The sequence below is a fragment of the Charadrius vociferus genome, unplaced genomic scaffold (assembly GCF_000708025.1).
Source record: "Charadrius vociferus isolate BGI_N301 unplaced genomic scaffold, ASM70802v2 scaffold399, whole genome shotgun sequence".
Classification (NCBI taxonomy): Eukaryota; Metazoa; Chordata; class Aves; order Charadriiformes; family Charadriidae; genus Charadrius; species Charadrius vociferus.
The window spans coordinates 485,956-500,760 of record NW_009653080.1 but is presented as its reverse complement, the minus strand read 5'-3'; the positions used below and the strand labels follow the sequence as shown (position 1 = coordinate 500,760).

General features: G+C 48.9%; 1 protein-coding gene across 1 annotated transcript in view; it reads right to left on the bottom strand.

Moving 5' to 3' along the window:
- Positions 1-2,314: 2,314 nt before the first annotated feature.
- LOC104293629 (ornithine decarboxylase antizyme 2-like) overlaps positions 2,315-14,805 on the bottom strand; it is a 50,359-nt gene continuing 37,868 nt past the window's right edge. Inside the window, 5 exon segments of the mRNA XM_009893146.1 lie at positions 2,315-2,685; positions 4,504-4,589; positions 6,428-6,603; positions 11,892-11,972; positions 11,974-12,049. Coding sequence (XP_009891448.1) covers positions 2,552-2,685; positions 4,504-4,589; positions 6,428-6,603; positions 11,892-11,972; positions 11,974-12,049 — 553 coding nt within the window. The 3' untranslated portion in view covers positions 2,315-2,551.

Sequence of the window (14,805 nt, the reverse complement as noted above, 5' to 3'; positions counted from 1 at the left end):
CCCAAAAAGCGGTGGCCAGTGATTTTGGGGGGGAAAGGGGGGGTTGGGGAGGGGGTGTCCTTATCTCTGGGGCATCTGAGAGGGCTTAAGCAGACATGCTGCTCCTGGTGCCAAGCTCAGCTGTCTGTGGCCACAAAGGCTGTGGCCCAGTGGGTCCCCCACCCAGCGCCCCTCTGCTTGCTCCCAGGCCCTGCGCAGCTGCATGCGGCCCCTCTGCTCTGCCACCAGCACACACAGCTCCAGCTGGGGATGCTGCAGCCGAGCTCAGCTGTGACAATTCGGGTCAGAACCCCCCGCCCCAGGCTCACACCCCTAGGCACCACCAGCAGGCAGCTGCCCCACAGCCTGCCGGGGTCCTGCCCCACACCAGGCAAGCGCGTCTCCCTCCTCACTCCAGGGAGCCCCCTTCGCGGGAGGCAGCTGGGGACTGGTGGGCCACAGGGCAGAGCGTGGCTCCTGCAGCCTTGCAATGGAGGCGACCCGCACAGGAGGCACCTTTTTGGTTTTCAAGAGGGTAGTTCTGAAGACACTGGGTGAGCAGAGACCTCTGCGTTTGACCACACTTGCTTGATCCAAGGCAGAAGAGTATTCAGTAGTTATCAGAGAAGCACAAGCAGTGGCACAGCCTCGTAACTGCAGCTTATTAAGGAGCTCCAAGCTCCCATGACAAGGACCTTACACCTTACTAGTAAATTTTATCCAGTAAGGAAGGAGCAAAGCAGTTCTCACCCCATCATATCAGAGATGCGCTAGTAGAGGAGCACCATGGGGTGGCAGCAGGGCCCTGGAGCACGCAGAAACACGTGCCAGCCCAGGGAAGGAAGGGCTACAAGGAGGGATACAACTTGGCTTTTCAGAAAGCCAGAACCAGAAATCGGCTTTATAGGCGTAAGGTCTCCTCTGGCTCCGCACTGCTCCCAGAGCAAGGACAGGAGGGCCCATGCCTGTTGCAATAAAAGCTTGGGCAGAGATGTTCTGCACCGCACAGTCTCCGATTTTAAAACAGACTTAGGATTTAATGCCCCACTGAAGAAGGCGTAGCGCCACTTTCATTTCATTGGAGGGGAAGGAGGGAAAAAGAGACACAAACTTTAAGATGATTTATTCACACAAACTTGTATCCCAGTCCCACCTCTCTCCCCCAAAACCAGAAAACACTGACCGTGACGTTTATGGAATGGCTCGGCTTCAGCTTTTAACAAAATCCTCCACCGAAGGGCGAGAGCACAACAAAGCACACAAGGACAAGTCCACAGGCAAGCAGCCAGGCCAGGAAGAGAGCTCACGGCACGCCTCCAGGGCGCAGCTTATAAATACACCCTTCTTGCGTGGCCTTCAAAGAAAACCAGCCAGGTTACATCCACGTGGCACAAAGACAAGAGCACAACCTCGTTCTCCAGCATCAGAAGGGGCAGGGTTGAAACACGAGCTGCTGCCGGCGCCGTGGCCACTTCCCTCCATCCCGGGAAAGCCCCCGGTTGGCATGAACATCCCACCACACCCAGCAGAGCCACCGTCTGTGCCTGCCCCCTCCACAACGCAACCCCCTTTGGTTTGGATACAGCCGTTAGCTCGGTGTCTCAAGTCTTGAGATCCTCTCTTTGGAAAGGTGAGGAGGAAGAACAGCGGTGACAGCCACAGGCCTGCTCCTTACCCATCCTCGGGCTGAAGGTGTGAGCCTTTTTTTTTGGCTCTTTGGACCATCACACCGCAGGCAGGTAAGGAAACGTTCCCCCCCCAGGGCGGAGGTATTGCTCCAAACACTCGCTTGACCCTCTGAAACCATCGCAGCACTATGGGAGGCCCACCACAGGCTCTGTTCCTTTCAAAGAAGCAGCCCCAGCTGGGTGAAGTTCATCTGAATGCCCCTTTTATTGAATGCTGTGATAGTGCAGTGGTAACATTGAACAGAGTTAAGACTGCTTAAAACAAAAGCTGGAAGAGCAAGAAGTTAAAAAAAAAAAACAAAACAAAACCAAAAAATAAAAAAAGGTTAGACCAGTTAAAATAGCATCGGTCGCCCCAAAGCAGAGACGCACAGGGGGTTTAATGTAGTGTTAAAGGTTAAACTGGAGCACGTCTCCTCCACATGCCTAAACACCCCAAACCTGCCTTCTACTTAAGAGTCTGAGTGAAAAATCAAAAGGTAGTCTGGCAGATGAGCGCACATCGGGTGATGGGGAAAGGACCAATGTGGGTTTAAGAGAAGTCAAGGAGTTGATACTGCATCTACCGCTGTGCTCCCCCACGCACGGCCTGGGCACCGGGCGCCCCTAGGCTAACACACCACACAGCTGCACGTAAAGAGCTCCTATGCCAGTTCATAAACATCTTCCATTTACTATTTGGTGATTACATGTGTGTATATATAGTTCTCTAGGCAACACATTTCAATGAGATAGTCAACTCTGAGGATACACAGGCCAATCTAACAATGAGAAATGCAGTTTCAGTCCAACAGAAGCTTGTTTTCCCTTTCCTCAAGAAAGGAGAAGTAACCCTCTCTCCCCTCAACAGCATTTTCAGGTCACACTGGAGTCTCCCGCTGCAGCTATTCTTCATCGGAGGAAGAGTTCTGATCCAGGGGGTACACCATGAACATCACGTCTGGCCGTGATGGGACAGAGGGGTGACCAGGCCTCACAATTTCAAAGCCCAAGAAGCTGAATGTCTTCAGGAGTGGAGCTACCAAAGAGAAGGAAATCTGTTACCAGCGGGAATTATCCTCCATACCTCCATCACCCTAGAAGCCGCAAATATCAGAGCACACTGAAAGCCCTCTGCGAGCGCATCCAGAGCTCCCTGCACAGAAAGAAACCATTTTAACGTGACGGCCCTCTCAAACGGGAGGTCTCGTCTCCTCCTGCATTCACCACAGCTGCTCCTAAGCACGATGGGGATATTGGTTGTGCAGCAGAGCAGGTTCGTCTGTGTTTTTCCTGCAATGTCTGTTCTGTTCCCTCTGACAAACAGCGGTGGTTGGTTATCGACCTGCACCAGCCACTGGCCCAGGATGCACGTGGCCATCCCGTGGCACGTCGAAGTTTTTTTCTGCGTTTACGTGGGTCCCAGCACCCTTCGAGCCCCGAAAGTGGGTCAGACAGCAGCAGACAGGAACCTGCTTACTCAGGGTCTCAGTAGAAAATTGCTGTCTCTGTGGAGAGGGCCTGGAGCTCAGTGGAAACTCAAGCCAGCTCGGCACAGCTCAGTGCGGTCCCCCAGGAAAGCCACCGTGGGTGACACACATGAATTCAGAGCGGGGTCAGCCCAGAAGCCACACCCCCCCCCTGTCTCAGTCAGACAAGGTTATATTACGCAGTGACTGGCTGCACGCTCGCTTGTTACTAAACCCTGTGACCTGTGAAAGTTACCCTGGTGCAGCATCTAATCTCTGCAGCACCTTCTCACGATCAACTTCCAGCCACCGAACGGTCATGCAGAGAAGCTCTGATATGTTTTCGAGACAGCACTGGATTTCAACTGCATAGACAAAGACCCGGGATCTGGAGCGCTCCAGAACTCATACAAATTAAGCCACGTCCAAGAGCGACACGCAGCCCGTTTTTAAAACCAAAACCTGGTACCAGATGTCTCCTGTAACCAGCCAGCGCGGAGGTCACCTACGCAACCTGTGGTGGCGACGGCGGCGGCATTATAGCATGAACTTAATGCGAAAATTCTTCCTGGCATCATAACACGGAATGACATCTTCCCGGGCTCAGGACAGCTTAGCTCTGATAACGTGCTCCGTTTCAGAGAAGACAGCGTAGCTCATGAAGCAGCAGAGTAAAATTAGAATTAAGGTTTGAATTACTCCTGCCATGGCAATCGCTTGGTTACTAGCTTGCGTCTAGGAAGATTTAAAGTGACACATCCATAGCTTGGTACTTCATCGCAAATCTTCTCAAACTTCCGTGCTGTAATCACTCATCCAACACATCTATCTTTAGGTCCTAATGCAGCCCCCTTAAGCCATAAGCATCTATAGCCAGGGTCAGGATTACCTGTAGGTCTAGGAAGGGCAAAAGTGCCGGGAGATCTTTATAAAGCAGGTGAACATCGGGGCAACGAGCTACAAGAGTTCGCTTCCCATGTAATAACCTCTCCCTGGTTTCTCCTTCCAAATCGCAGAAGCCTGGTGCCAAATGGAGACCTCCGCTCCTTACCAAAGGAGAAATTATTAACCAATTTCTGGACAAGAAAATACTCCAAGTTACTCAGGAGCAGCTTTCTGTGTGAGAGTACTAGTAATAATTTCACTGCAGGACAGTAAAGCACACCTGCTGGAGAAACCAGAATATTCCCTCTCAAGAAAGGGCTTATTTCCTCCATGAGAAACTATTTCTGCTTTGTAAGAACAACATGAAAATTACGCATGTAACATTTACTGCGGTAGGAAGCGTCCCGGGGAGCCCTGCCTTGGGGTTACCGGATTTTTGGACGGCTGCAGCAGCACCGTTTTAGATGTAGGGAGCAAACCCGACAGCAGGAGCAAGTTCTCACCTCTATCTTCTCTGCTTTTTCTGAAGCAAATAAAGACATAGTTGACTTTCATTTTTTCTTCAGCAAACTCCAACAGTGCTGATAACCTGCCAAGGAGGAAGAAGACAAAAGAACATCAGCTATAGGAAGTCCTGTCCTGAGGAAGCCTCTGAGCATTATCAACTGTTTTGATGTTTTCAGGCAGAAAGATTACTTGTTTACAGACCCCTTCCAGCGAACAATGGGTGCTGAAACAATGGGCTTCCTGCTTCGCTATCCAGCCCTGCAGAACTAAGAGCTGTCCTCACACCCAACGAGTCACCCAACGAGTCCCTGTCCTCCGGCGTCTGCGTGCCACCGCGCACAAACACCCGTTCCCAACCAGCCCGTGGTTTTCTACGGAAGCCTTCGTTAAGTGTGAAGCTGAATACTGCAGCTGATCCCGAGCCAGGCTGCACCCCCTCCGCTGGCAACATACACGAGGGGATCTGCAAGTTTTGTGCTTTATGGGAAGAGAAAAAAAAAATAATAAAAAAAAAAGCTCGTGCCAGGCAGAAGAGAAGAGAAAAACATCACTGAAGGAGCATGTGCACAGGCAAAGCTGTTTCCCGAACACATCAGCTGGATGGCACAGCTGATGCACCCTGATTCCAGGCTTCCTGCCTTTCCAGCTAAATTATTTCTGCCACCTCTTGACGGAAGCAGCGCTGCATTAACCCCTCTCTGCGCCCCCAGGGATCGGCACGGTGCAGCCATCACTGTCACTGCTGGCCTCGTAACCATTTACCACGCAGGCTGCTAGAGCAGTGACAAACAGAGCTTCAATCGACATCTAATTAAACAGCAGTCAGTGAGACTGGAGTGCAGCGAGGGAGATTAAATTTGCAAGTGTTTTGTTAATATGGTAATGAACTATTTTAATTATAGCCTCTACTAGGCTGTTTTACCTAGCTAAAAATAATCTTGCAAAATCGCACTTTAAGTCACGATGACACAGGCGGGTAAATACCCTCCTCCCAGAAGAAGCAGCTCCCGCTTGGACGGCTGAAGGATTTATGAGCCGACTGAAGAAATTACGCAAACATTTATCTGGACTCAGAGTCAAATGAGCCAAGTGTGAGACAGCAAGAATACTGGCACTTACTGAAGGTGCCCAAATGAGGTGGTTTGTTTTTTTTTTTCCTTAATTAACTCATGTCATTTACCGATGAAGCCTACTTGGAGATTTAGGAGGACTTTGGAGAGCTGTACAGAGGAATCCAGTGTACATCCACATCTCTGCTACAGCGCTCCCCGACAGCGGAGATCTCTGGCAAAGCACTTGGCAGGAAGTAGCTGCTCTGGAAGCTGCGTTTACACAAACTTCCCAGAGCAGAGCTGTCTGGACAAAACACTACCGTATTCTGCCAACAGAGAAAAATCAGAAACTCTGGCAGTGCCCAGCGCCTGCGTGGCAGCACTCCAAGAGCAGATCCACCTACTGATGAGAAGGAGCGCATCAATATAATGCAGGTTTTTTCCACACACACACACCGCCCCCCCGAAAGAGAGGAAAACGCCTGCCAAAATAAGCTTGCCAAGTGGCTGGGAGAAAAAAAAAAAAAAAAAAATAAAAAAAAAAAAATCAGAGAAAGGCTTGTAGATTTTCCATACCAAAGTACACAAAGAATCATTCCGCTCATTTCTTGCCTATTTTTTGTTAGCATAGGGACTCAAAAAACAGTAACCCATCTGAAATGATCACCGAGGGGGAAGAAAATACATGAAGGACTAACAAGACAGTTCTCTGAAGACCAGGCAGTTAAGGACATACTTCAGATACACAAACCAGGAACAGAGCTGCGGTACGCACAGCCTGTTCTCCCCACAGGCAGAGCATCACCCATAGAAGCAAAGCCCTGCTCCCTGCGGAGCCACGGACACAGCTCTGGGATCCTGAACTTACCCTTCTTTGCTTCCATCAGCTAATAATCCGTCAGGGATTTCCACAAAGAGGCTCTGATTAGAGAGCACCGCATCCCAGGAGGAGGTCTTCACCTCTGTGACCTTGTACTGGAAATGGACAATATGAGGCTTCCCTTCGTGCACTGGGACATCTTGGTTAACAGTGATCTTCTCGTCCTGTGCAGGGGAGGGAGGAGAGCACACCAAATCGGCTTTAGTTAAAGAAAACTATCCTTGAGATCACAGACCAAAAATGTAAGAGATGGCGCTAAAATGAGTGCGCAGAGGGACTGTGTTTCCAATGGGAGCACCCTCCTGAAAAAGAACCAGTCCTTACAGACCTGTGCGTGTCCGGAGTTTCATCCTGTCTTTAAAATTCACCACTGTGAGGCTCACTAGAGCCTGTGAAGGTATACACAGTCACCTGCAAGCTCATGCCTGAGTCTCAGCTCTAAACACGTGTGCAAGTGGTTAAAAGCTACTGTTCTGAACTACCTGTAATACCTTGCTTTTATTCTAACTTAAAAGTAGAGAACAAAATTGAAGTCATACTCCCCTGGCTGATTATTATGTAGAACTATAGAGATGCAAATGCAAAATAAATGGTATTACAGTTTTACTAAGAAGAATGTTATACTTTTCTCTTCCCCTTTCACTCAAGGACACACCACAATGAGTACTCAGACCTCGGAGTGATTTTCTAGTCACGTTTTCCTGTTCAAGGGAATGCAGTTTTGCATATTTACATTATATTAAATTTCTGGATAGCGAGAGTCCATTCATTCACCGCAGGTCCCAGCCACATCTTTGAAGGGCGGTTCATGAACTACCCTTCAAAAGAACAGAACTTGAACCGACAAGCTGGAAGAACATCTGCTGCCGCAGTCTGACCAACTTCATTGTCTCCCCAATCCCCAACACAGTCTTTTTGTGTGAGGGATGACCACAAATTGCTTTCCCAGATTTTACAGCCAACTAGTACAGCAAACGTTTTGCCTCCTGGTATACCGGAGGAAAATACATAGTGCAGAGAGAATCCCAAAACACAGAGAAGCTACATGGATTTGAAGACTGTGATGAGGTCTTTTCCAGAGACCGCAAACGTACACGTCCCTCTCCAACACTGCTCAAACTAGAAGGCCGAGCATGCAGACCGCCTCAGACTCAGCTCACCAGTTCCTAGAAAACAATTTCGTGGTTAAACTCCATCCCTCCTCCTGACAGTTTTTGCAGGCAGTTGGCTTGCCCAGTAATGATTTCCACATTTCACTGCAAAAGAGCCCCAATGAAAGGACGAAGAAATGAATTAGGTTCCTGAGTTAACGTTGTCAACTGCAGTGGAAGCTGAACTGTTCCCATCTGCTTGGTTATGGGCTCATGCATGTGGACCCTCTCACATTTACAGTCACCTGCACAGCTCTGAAGGGCAGAAGTAAACCAGATAATAGAAGACAAGTCCGCTCTGTTTCTGAGTCATGGGAATGCCTGGGAAAGCCCCCTGCCCCTCTCTCCTCAACAGCATCAACAGGTGGGGCTGGAGGTGGTTCAATCCATCGGGTCATTAGGTGAGGGACCGTCCAGCCTCCAGGCATTTTATTTTATCAGGGTGATTAATTCAGCAGCTCATGATGAACTCTGATCTGCTGACGATCGGCTGGATGGATGCTGAGGCAAGTGACATGGCTGCAGAGACAGCACCTCCCCAGACAAGGTTTAATAAATGCTTTGTAGTGACATATATTCACCTCTGACCCTAACACACACAGGCAGCCAGGACAGCAAAGAAAACGGTCCAGATTGGCTCTGCAGTGAAGAAGCATTTACAAGATGGGCAGTACAAACACACTGGCAGCCAACGGTGCCCAGTAGGAGGGTGGAAGACTCCTCAGCATCGCTGCTTTTCAAGCAGGTGTTTTCTTCTAGGCATTTTAAGCTATGAAGGTAAAAGCATTGCTGAAAGACGAACAGTTCAGCAAAAACACCTCTGAGAACCTGAACATCTCCTCAAGCCTGTGTCCCACCACTTTAATTCCTGTTACCACATGTATTAAAACAGATCCCTCTTGGTTTGACTATTGTGAGAAGGAAGAAGCCATCAAGTATGTTAATGCTGGCGACAAAGTAATGCCGCATGCAAATCAGGAACTGCCTGGCTTTGGTAACCGGAGCAGAGGAAGCTGCCGTTTGTTTAAAGCCCACAAAGCTTAGCTGAAAAACAAGTTTACACTTCATCAGAATAAATATCCTGTAGGAAATAAGTTAATTCATCGAGTTTGAAAGAAGTTTTTGTGGTTGCGCCTGCTGTTGGGTTTTACTACAGTTTTAAGCCAAAGTGCACTGAGAAACCTACTGACGGCCGCTCAGGTTAAGTCAGAACTGCTGCTGATACAGCCACTGCCGAGCCAGCCGCAAGAGTCGGCTTTGAACCCCGTGAGAGCTCTGCACTACAGAGGTGTATTTAAAAAAACCCGAGGGGATTATACGCACATCCTTCACCGGTGACTCTAGAGGAGCCTTTTACAGTCATTGTTACTGTGCAGAAAGCGTCTCTGTTTCAGAAAAGATCCTTCTCTCAGGAAAAGCTCACAGACGCTTCTTTTCTTACACTTTGTGAAAACAAAAACAGGGTGAGGAAGTTGAGAAAAGCAGGCTGGGATTGACACGTTGGAGGGGGAGGCACACGCATGCATTTGTGCGGGAAGACTGGCAGGAGCCTGCAACGGGAGGGGGAAAGCTTTCCGAGCCTTCTGGCTTAGCCCTTCTGTCACCAGAAGTTATGCCCTGCACTCCAAACCTAGCGAGGTTTTTCCACTTAAAAAGCCCCCTAATGCGACAGCCCATGAACCAAAGGCAGCATAACCACAGGGATTAAGAGAACCAGTTCCCCCGGTTCAGAGGGAATTACGTTTACACAGCTTGTCTTGGGCAGCTGATATTTTATTTCTAGGCATCAAAATAGAGACAGCAAGATGCTGGGGAGAGAAGCTGTTCCTGTGAAGCAGCAGCCCAGAATTCTTTGGAAGCTGCTCAAAGCAAAATCCTGTTTACGCAACAAACGTTCGGTTTTAGTTCACCCCTGCAAAATCCCCCCACCATGCTATTGCAGGGAGGGAGAAAAAAAAAAAAACACACCCCACCAGGCTATCTTTTATACCCAGCTGCCTAAACCACCGGCTCTCCAGCCTGGGGCTCCATTTCAGTGAAGCAAAGCCGCAAGGACCAGCTTCCACTTGGTTACAATTCACTGAGCGCAAGATTTTCCAACCCAGCCACGCTCCTCAGATGTCCTGAGAAGGATGGAGGTGGTGGTGGTGGGATGAGGCCCCTAGGCTGTTGGCAGCATAAGAAGAAAGGATGTTATGATCTTGGCCACAGCCAAGCGACTCGAGAAACCCGTGTAAGCAGCCTACTGTTGGCATGTGCTACACCTGCAGCCTCCTGCCAAGTTTGCTAGCCAGAGCACGTCCGCTCACACAAAGCCCGTCCTGGCTGCGCAACACCGACGCCGACCACTATTGCATTCCCAGCTCAAGCAAAGCTCCCTTGATGAAGGGCCGAGCGTTAAGTCTCTTAACGCAAAAATCCCAACGGCTATAGGGAGCCCCAGCTGCTTAATTTATAGCATGGTTGTATACGAGCCGCGCGCTGCATACTCCGTAGGAGGCAGGCTTGTTCAGAAAGGTCATCTCTTGAACTAGAACAGCTGATACAGCTGGAAAATGTACTTAAGCTTTTGGGTCCAGATGCCTTTCCAGGTCACGCTGAAGCTTGCTGGCTGAAAAGCTCAGCCTGATGTAAGTACAGCACAGCAAGACTGAGCGGGCAACTGAGAGGGGCAGAGAGAGTCCCAGTAATCCCTGTCTAAGGTCAGACTTTAAACCACTGGGCAACATGGCCCGCTCTGCTGTGCGATGTTACAGAAGGGGCTGATTTTCTGACCGATTCTGCTAGGTTTTGTCAGCAACAAACCCAGAAAGGATTATATGCGTATTTCTGGGATGCAGCTATCTAGATGACATCCCCACAGGCAGCAACCCCTGCCTACACACCGCTGCCAAAAGCTTCTGTGCGAATTTGAGGCCATACCGAAATCACACACTTCAAAGCCTCCAAACAGTGATTCTTTCCACCAGCGTCTGTTCCACGTTGGGCCCATTTTCTGCCTTCAGACCTCACCAGGTGCATACACAAGGCTGGGCAAAGCCGGTCCACAGGAGTTTTAAGTTGCAGGGTCCCCTGTTTCTCATCCCCTCCCATCCAGAGGGAATTATTTGTCCTGAGCTCTCTTGAAGCTATTTATGTACCTTCTTTACCTGCAGGAACACCATTGTGCTCTTTGCTACCTCTCTGCTGCTTCTCTGGATTTCATGCCCCTCTAACATTCAACTCAAGAGCATTAAGCTGATGTTACGTTATTATTAAGAGGCTACAGAGGTTCACGTTTATTCACAAGGTAAGTGAAACGCTAAAAATTCACCAAGGCTGCATTGAAGAAATCTCCTCTGAAAGCAGCCACGAGGTCTGTGATTCTCTCAGGAATTTCAAGAGGAGACTTTGGCAGCTGTGACCCAAAAGGGCCTGTATCTTTTCATCATATAAAGTCTGTGTGCCTCCCACGGGCTAATTAAAAATCAAGTCTAACACCTATGACAACGCTCCTGTCTGAGCAACCAAATTTGCGAGCTTTGCATAAATTTAGGCTACCTCACCTGACAGGACTTTACTCCCTGGCTTGTGGAAAAGCTGCCCCCAGCCTAGAAGGGAGACAGATGTGTGCCACCATAACCCAACACAAAGTTTCACAATTATTCTACGGCCAAGGAACAGCCAGGTCTCCTCATCTGAAAGCCAAAAGAAAAAGTCCTGTAGAATGAAAAGGGCCAAAAAAATGAGGGCTGCGCAGATCCACGTGCTCCTACGCAAGTCTGCAGATACAAAGCCCTCCTGATCTTCCCTCATCCTATGCACGTGTTCTAGAAACGTTCCCGTCTGCGAGGTGGATGGCCACCTCACCCTTCTGCGAAGTCAGAAGTTACTCTGTACATAGGTTCGGGCAGCTCCCAGGCCCTGACAGCTTTACCTTCCGGACTAGGGCACAGGAAGGAGCTTATCAACCATTCTCTCTCTGCATTTCACCTTTCTGCTTCCCGCTTCCTCTTTTTGCAAAGCATTTAAGAAGTTGTTTCACAGTTTGATAATGCTGGCTCCGCCTACAATAGCTGAAAGAGACCTCCGGGAACAGGGCTAGTGAATTATTTGCTGCACACCTTTGGGAAAAGGTCTCTCATTTCTCAATAAACAGGTGATATTAAAGCAGGGAAGCGCTGCGTGCAGCTCAGCGATCGCTGAAAAATTAACTGTTCTCCCACTTATTATTTCCATTCATTCCCATCAGACTGTGAAAGGAACCAAACACAGTTGCAACACGGGTACAGGTCATTATTTAGATGTCAGATCTTTCTCACCTTATATATCAGAGCTGAAAGAGAAGGATCCCTGCTACCCCCTCGCCCACCGGGGATCTTCGACAGTGGGTGAGGGGCATCAGGAGCACCACAGAGGCCCTGGAACAATGTGCCTGCAGCACTGCAGCTGGGGACAGTTACTCAAAGGCAGAATACTACTGCAAGAAAAAGAGAGAGAACACCAGGTTACTTTAGCAGGGATCACATTTCGGATGCTACAGCTCCTCATGACCCCAAACCGCGTGTATCCCTGCTCCTCCACAGCACGTCAGAGGGGGCTATCGGGACTTTAGCACCTGGCCATCTACATTGAAAACACTCACTGCCCGAGTCGTACCAGAAACCAGCGGTGTTTTGTTAGAAACGGAGGAGGGGCTTTGCAGCCAAGAACACGGAGAGAGTGCTGAGCAACCTCATGCTAATAAGGGACGCCTGGAGGACTGCCAATAGCAGATGGCTGGAAACGCATGACCAGATGAGCACACATTTTCTATAGACAAATATCTACAAATAGATCAACAGGACCCAGAAGGAGGAGGTTTAAGTTTCACATTTTCGAAACGAGGAGGAGTGCAAGGGCTGGTTCTTCAAGATATTTTCAACGCGCTCTACAACGTCCAAGTTGACATTTTCACATGCAAATGAAACATCACACAAGCATCCTTTACCCCAACCCTAAAAATTACAAGTTCACCCCACAGATCTACTTTTACAAGCAAGAAGATAAGTTCCCCTTGCAGTTGCTAAGTTGGATCCAAAAGTTTGGATGTCCTACAAGTGATCTTTCAGGATAACTTTGAACGCAGGCTTTAATATCTGCTCTAGCTTTTAGGAAGCTCATGAAAGCAAATTATTTTACTTCTGGAGCATTGCTCCCTTTATCAGTACCACAAAAGCTCTTTGCTGAGGAAAGGCACAGCAGTGGTATTCGTCTAACAAAGCCTGCAAAAGCAATGCAGAGAAACCAGTCATTCCCCAGTGTTCCCATTATGAAACACGCCAGTGCAAAGCTATGTAAACACCACCAAAATAAAGCAGAATTTGAGAATTTTCAATAAGCCCACGGAACGAGGAACAAGGCTATAAGGGACAGCCTCTGCAGAGGTATCAACAACTTACTGTCTGTCCATCCGAAAACTTCTCACTTAGGCTGATCCCAAGACAGTGTTTTTCTACTCTAATCCCCCTCCACGAGGGAACAGGCTTAAGTATCCAAAGACCAAGTACCGAGCTGCGCCATCAGAATCACCTGAACCACCTATACAGTACGCTGGAACGTACACCAGACCGCAAACAAACTCCTGAAATTTGGCATTTCTGTCTGCCAAAAAATAACTCGCAAATGCAGTTACGACACAGGCAGAATTTGCAAAGAACTTGGCTTGCCATCTCATACCAAAATAATCCTTCTACAGGAAACACAAATATTCTTCCTCCACATATTTCCTCCTCCTCCAGCATCGCTAGACCGGGCTCTTCTGCAGCGTTCCCATGTGCCATGGCCTACAGCAGGCACCGCTCGGAGAAAAGGCTGTTTAAACACACTTCAGAAAAGATATTAAGCAGTTGGACGGAAGATGTCTCAGGGCAAACCCCTTCGCGCATATGCTCCGTGGCGTTTTGTGTTAATACAGTCCCTCCTCACGGCATGACTGGGGCTATCAATGGACCAGTGTGTATTCAGTAGTAGTGGATGTCGAGAGGCATGACAAAGCACTTTGCTGTGCAGTTCCCCACCCCCAGAAAGCTGTTGGCAGCTTTGTTATTCCCTTCCCTCCTCCCTCACCCCCCAGTCAACAATGTACTATTGATAGCTCTCTCCAACTTGTGGCCAAGGCATCAAGAAGCTGGATAATGAAGTGTAGTTGTGGGAAAAAAAAAGAAAAAAAAAGAGAGAAAAAAAGAGAGGCTGTAGTTTTCATGCAAAGCAGTTCAAGACACTTCCCAGTTTTGCTTCCTCTGGCACATGCAGAAGTCAAAACACAAGACCCCTTCAGTCCCTGAGCCCTGCCTGTGGCACTGGGACCTAACCCAGACCTGCATGCCACCCTTTTCCTCCCCCAAAACTTCACAGCGGCAGCCAGTTCGGGTCCCTAGAGCAGCACACACAGGGCAGCATCATCAGGCAATGCTGGGGAGCGAGCCTGCGTGGGGGGCACAGATTAAAAGGTGTTTTGATTCCTCCCAATGCGCATTAGCACTCTGAGAAGAAGTTCATGCAAGTGCCCGACAAAGTCTGATCCCTTCATGCATCCGCGCGCGAGCAGCCCACTGCAACTCCGCTCCCTCCGGCCTGTTCATAGCTTAAAAATTAGGATTGTGCTCCCTTCCAACCTCTCTTCTCTTTTGAGAAGCTGCTTTCCAGCAGCGTGGTTTAGGTTAAGAAACATTTAGATCACCAAAGGCCTTTCCCTGAAGAAACTCCCAAGCAAAAGCTTCTTGACCGAGTCCTGCCTGAAACGGGAGCTGGAAGCAAGCGTACGCTTTCAGCCGGCGGGTATAATTTTAACTCGCTAAGCTTCCAGCCATCTCAACCCCGTGCCCCGTCCCTGGGAAGCGCAAAGGACAACTTGGCAACTTTTGAACCTCGTCACGGCTGCTCTTCAACAGCCCTCGTGCTGCTTTCAGCCCACAACAACAACCGGCACCATGAGGTCTAAAAGCTGCTGGTCTTGATTTTGGGGTTTTTTATTTATGCTGAATGCTTAGACTAGATGGAAGGATCCAAACAGCTCCCTTGACGTTACAGAAATGAAGGGGTTTTTTTGTTTGTTTTCTTTTTTTGGCCCTTTTCAAAACATGCTCTGAAGATGCAGTTGCACTTAGACCATCCTAAGATGCTATGCTGCCAGCCACTGCAAGTAACATATTAAGGAACCCGATTTAAGGACCAACTTGTAAATAACCATCTGAT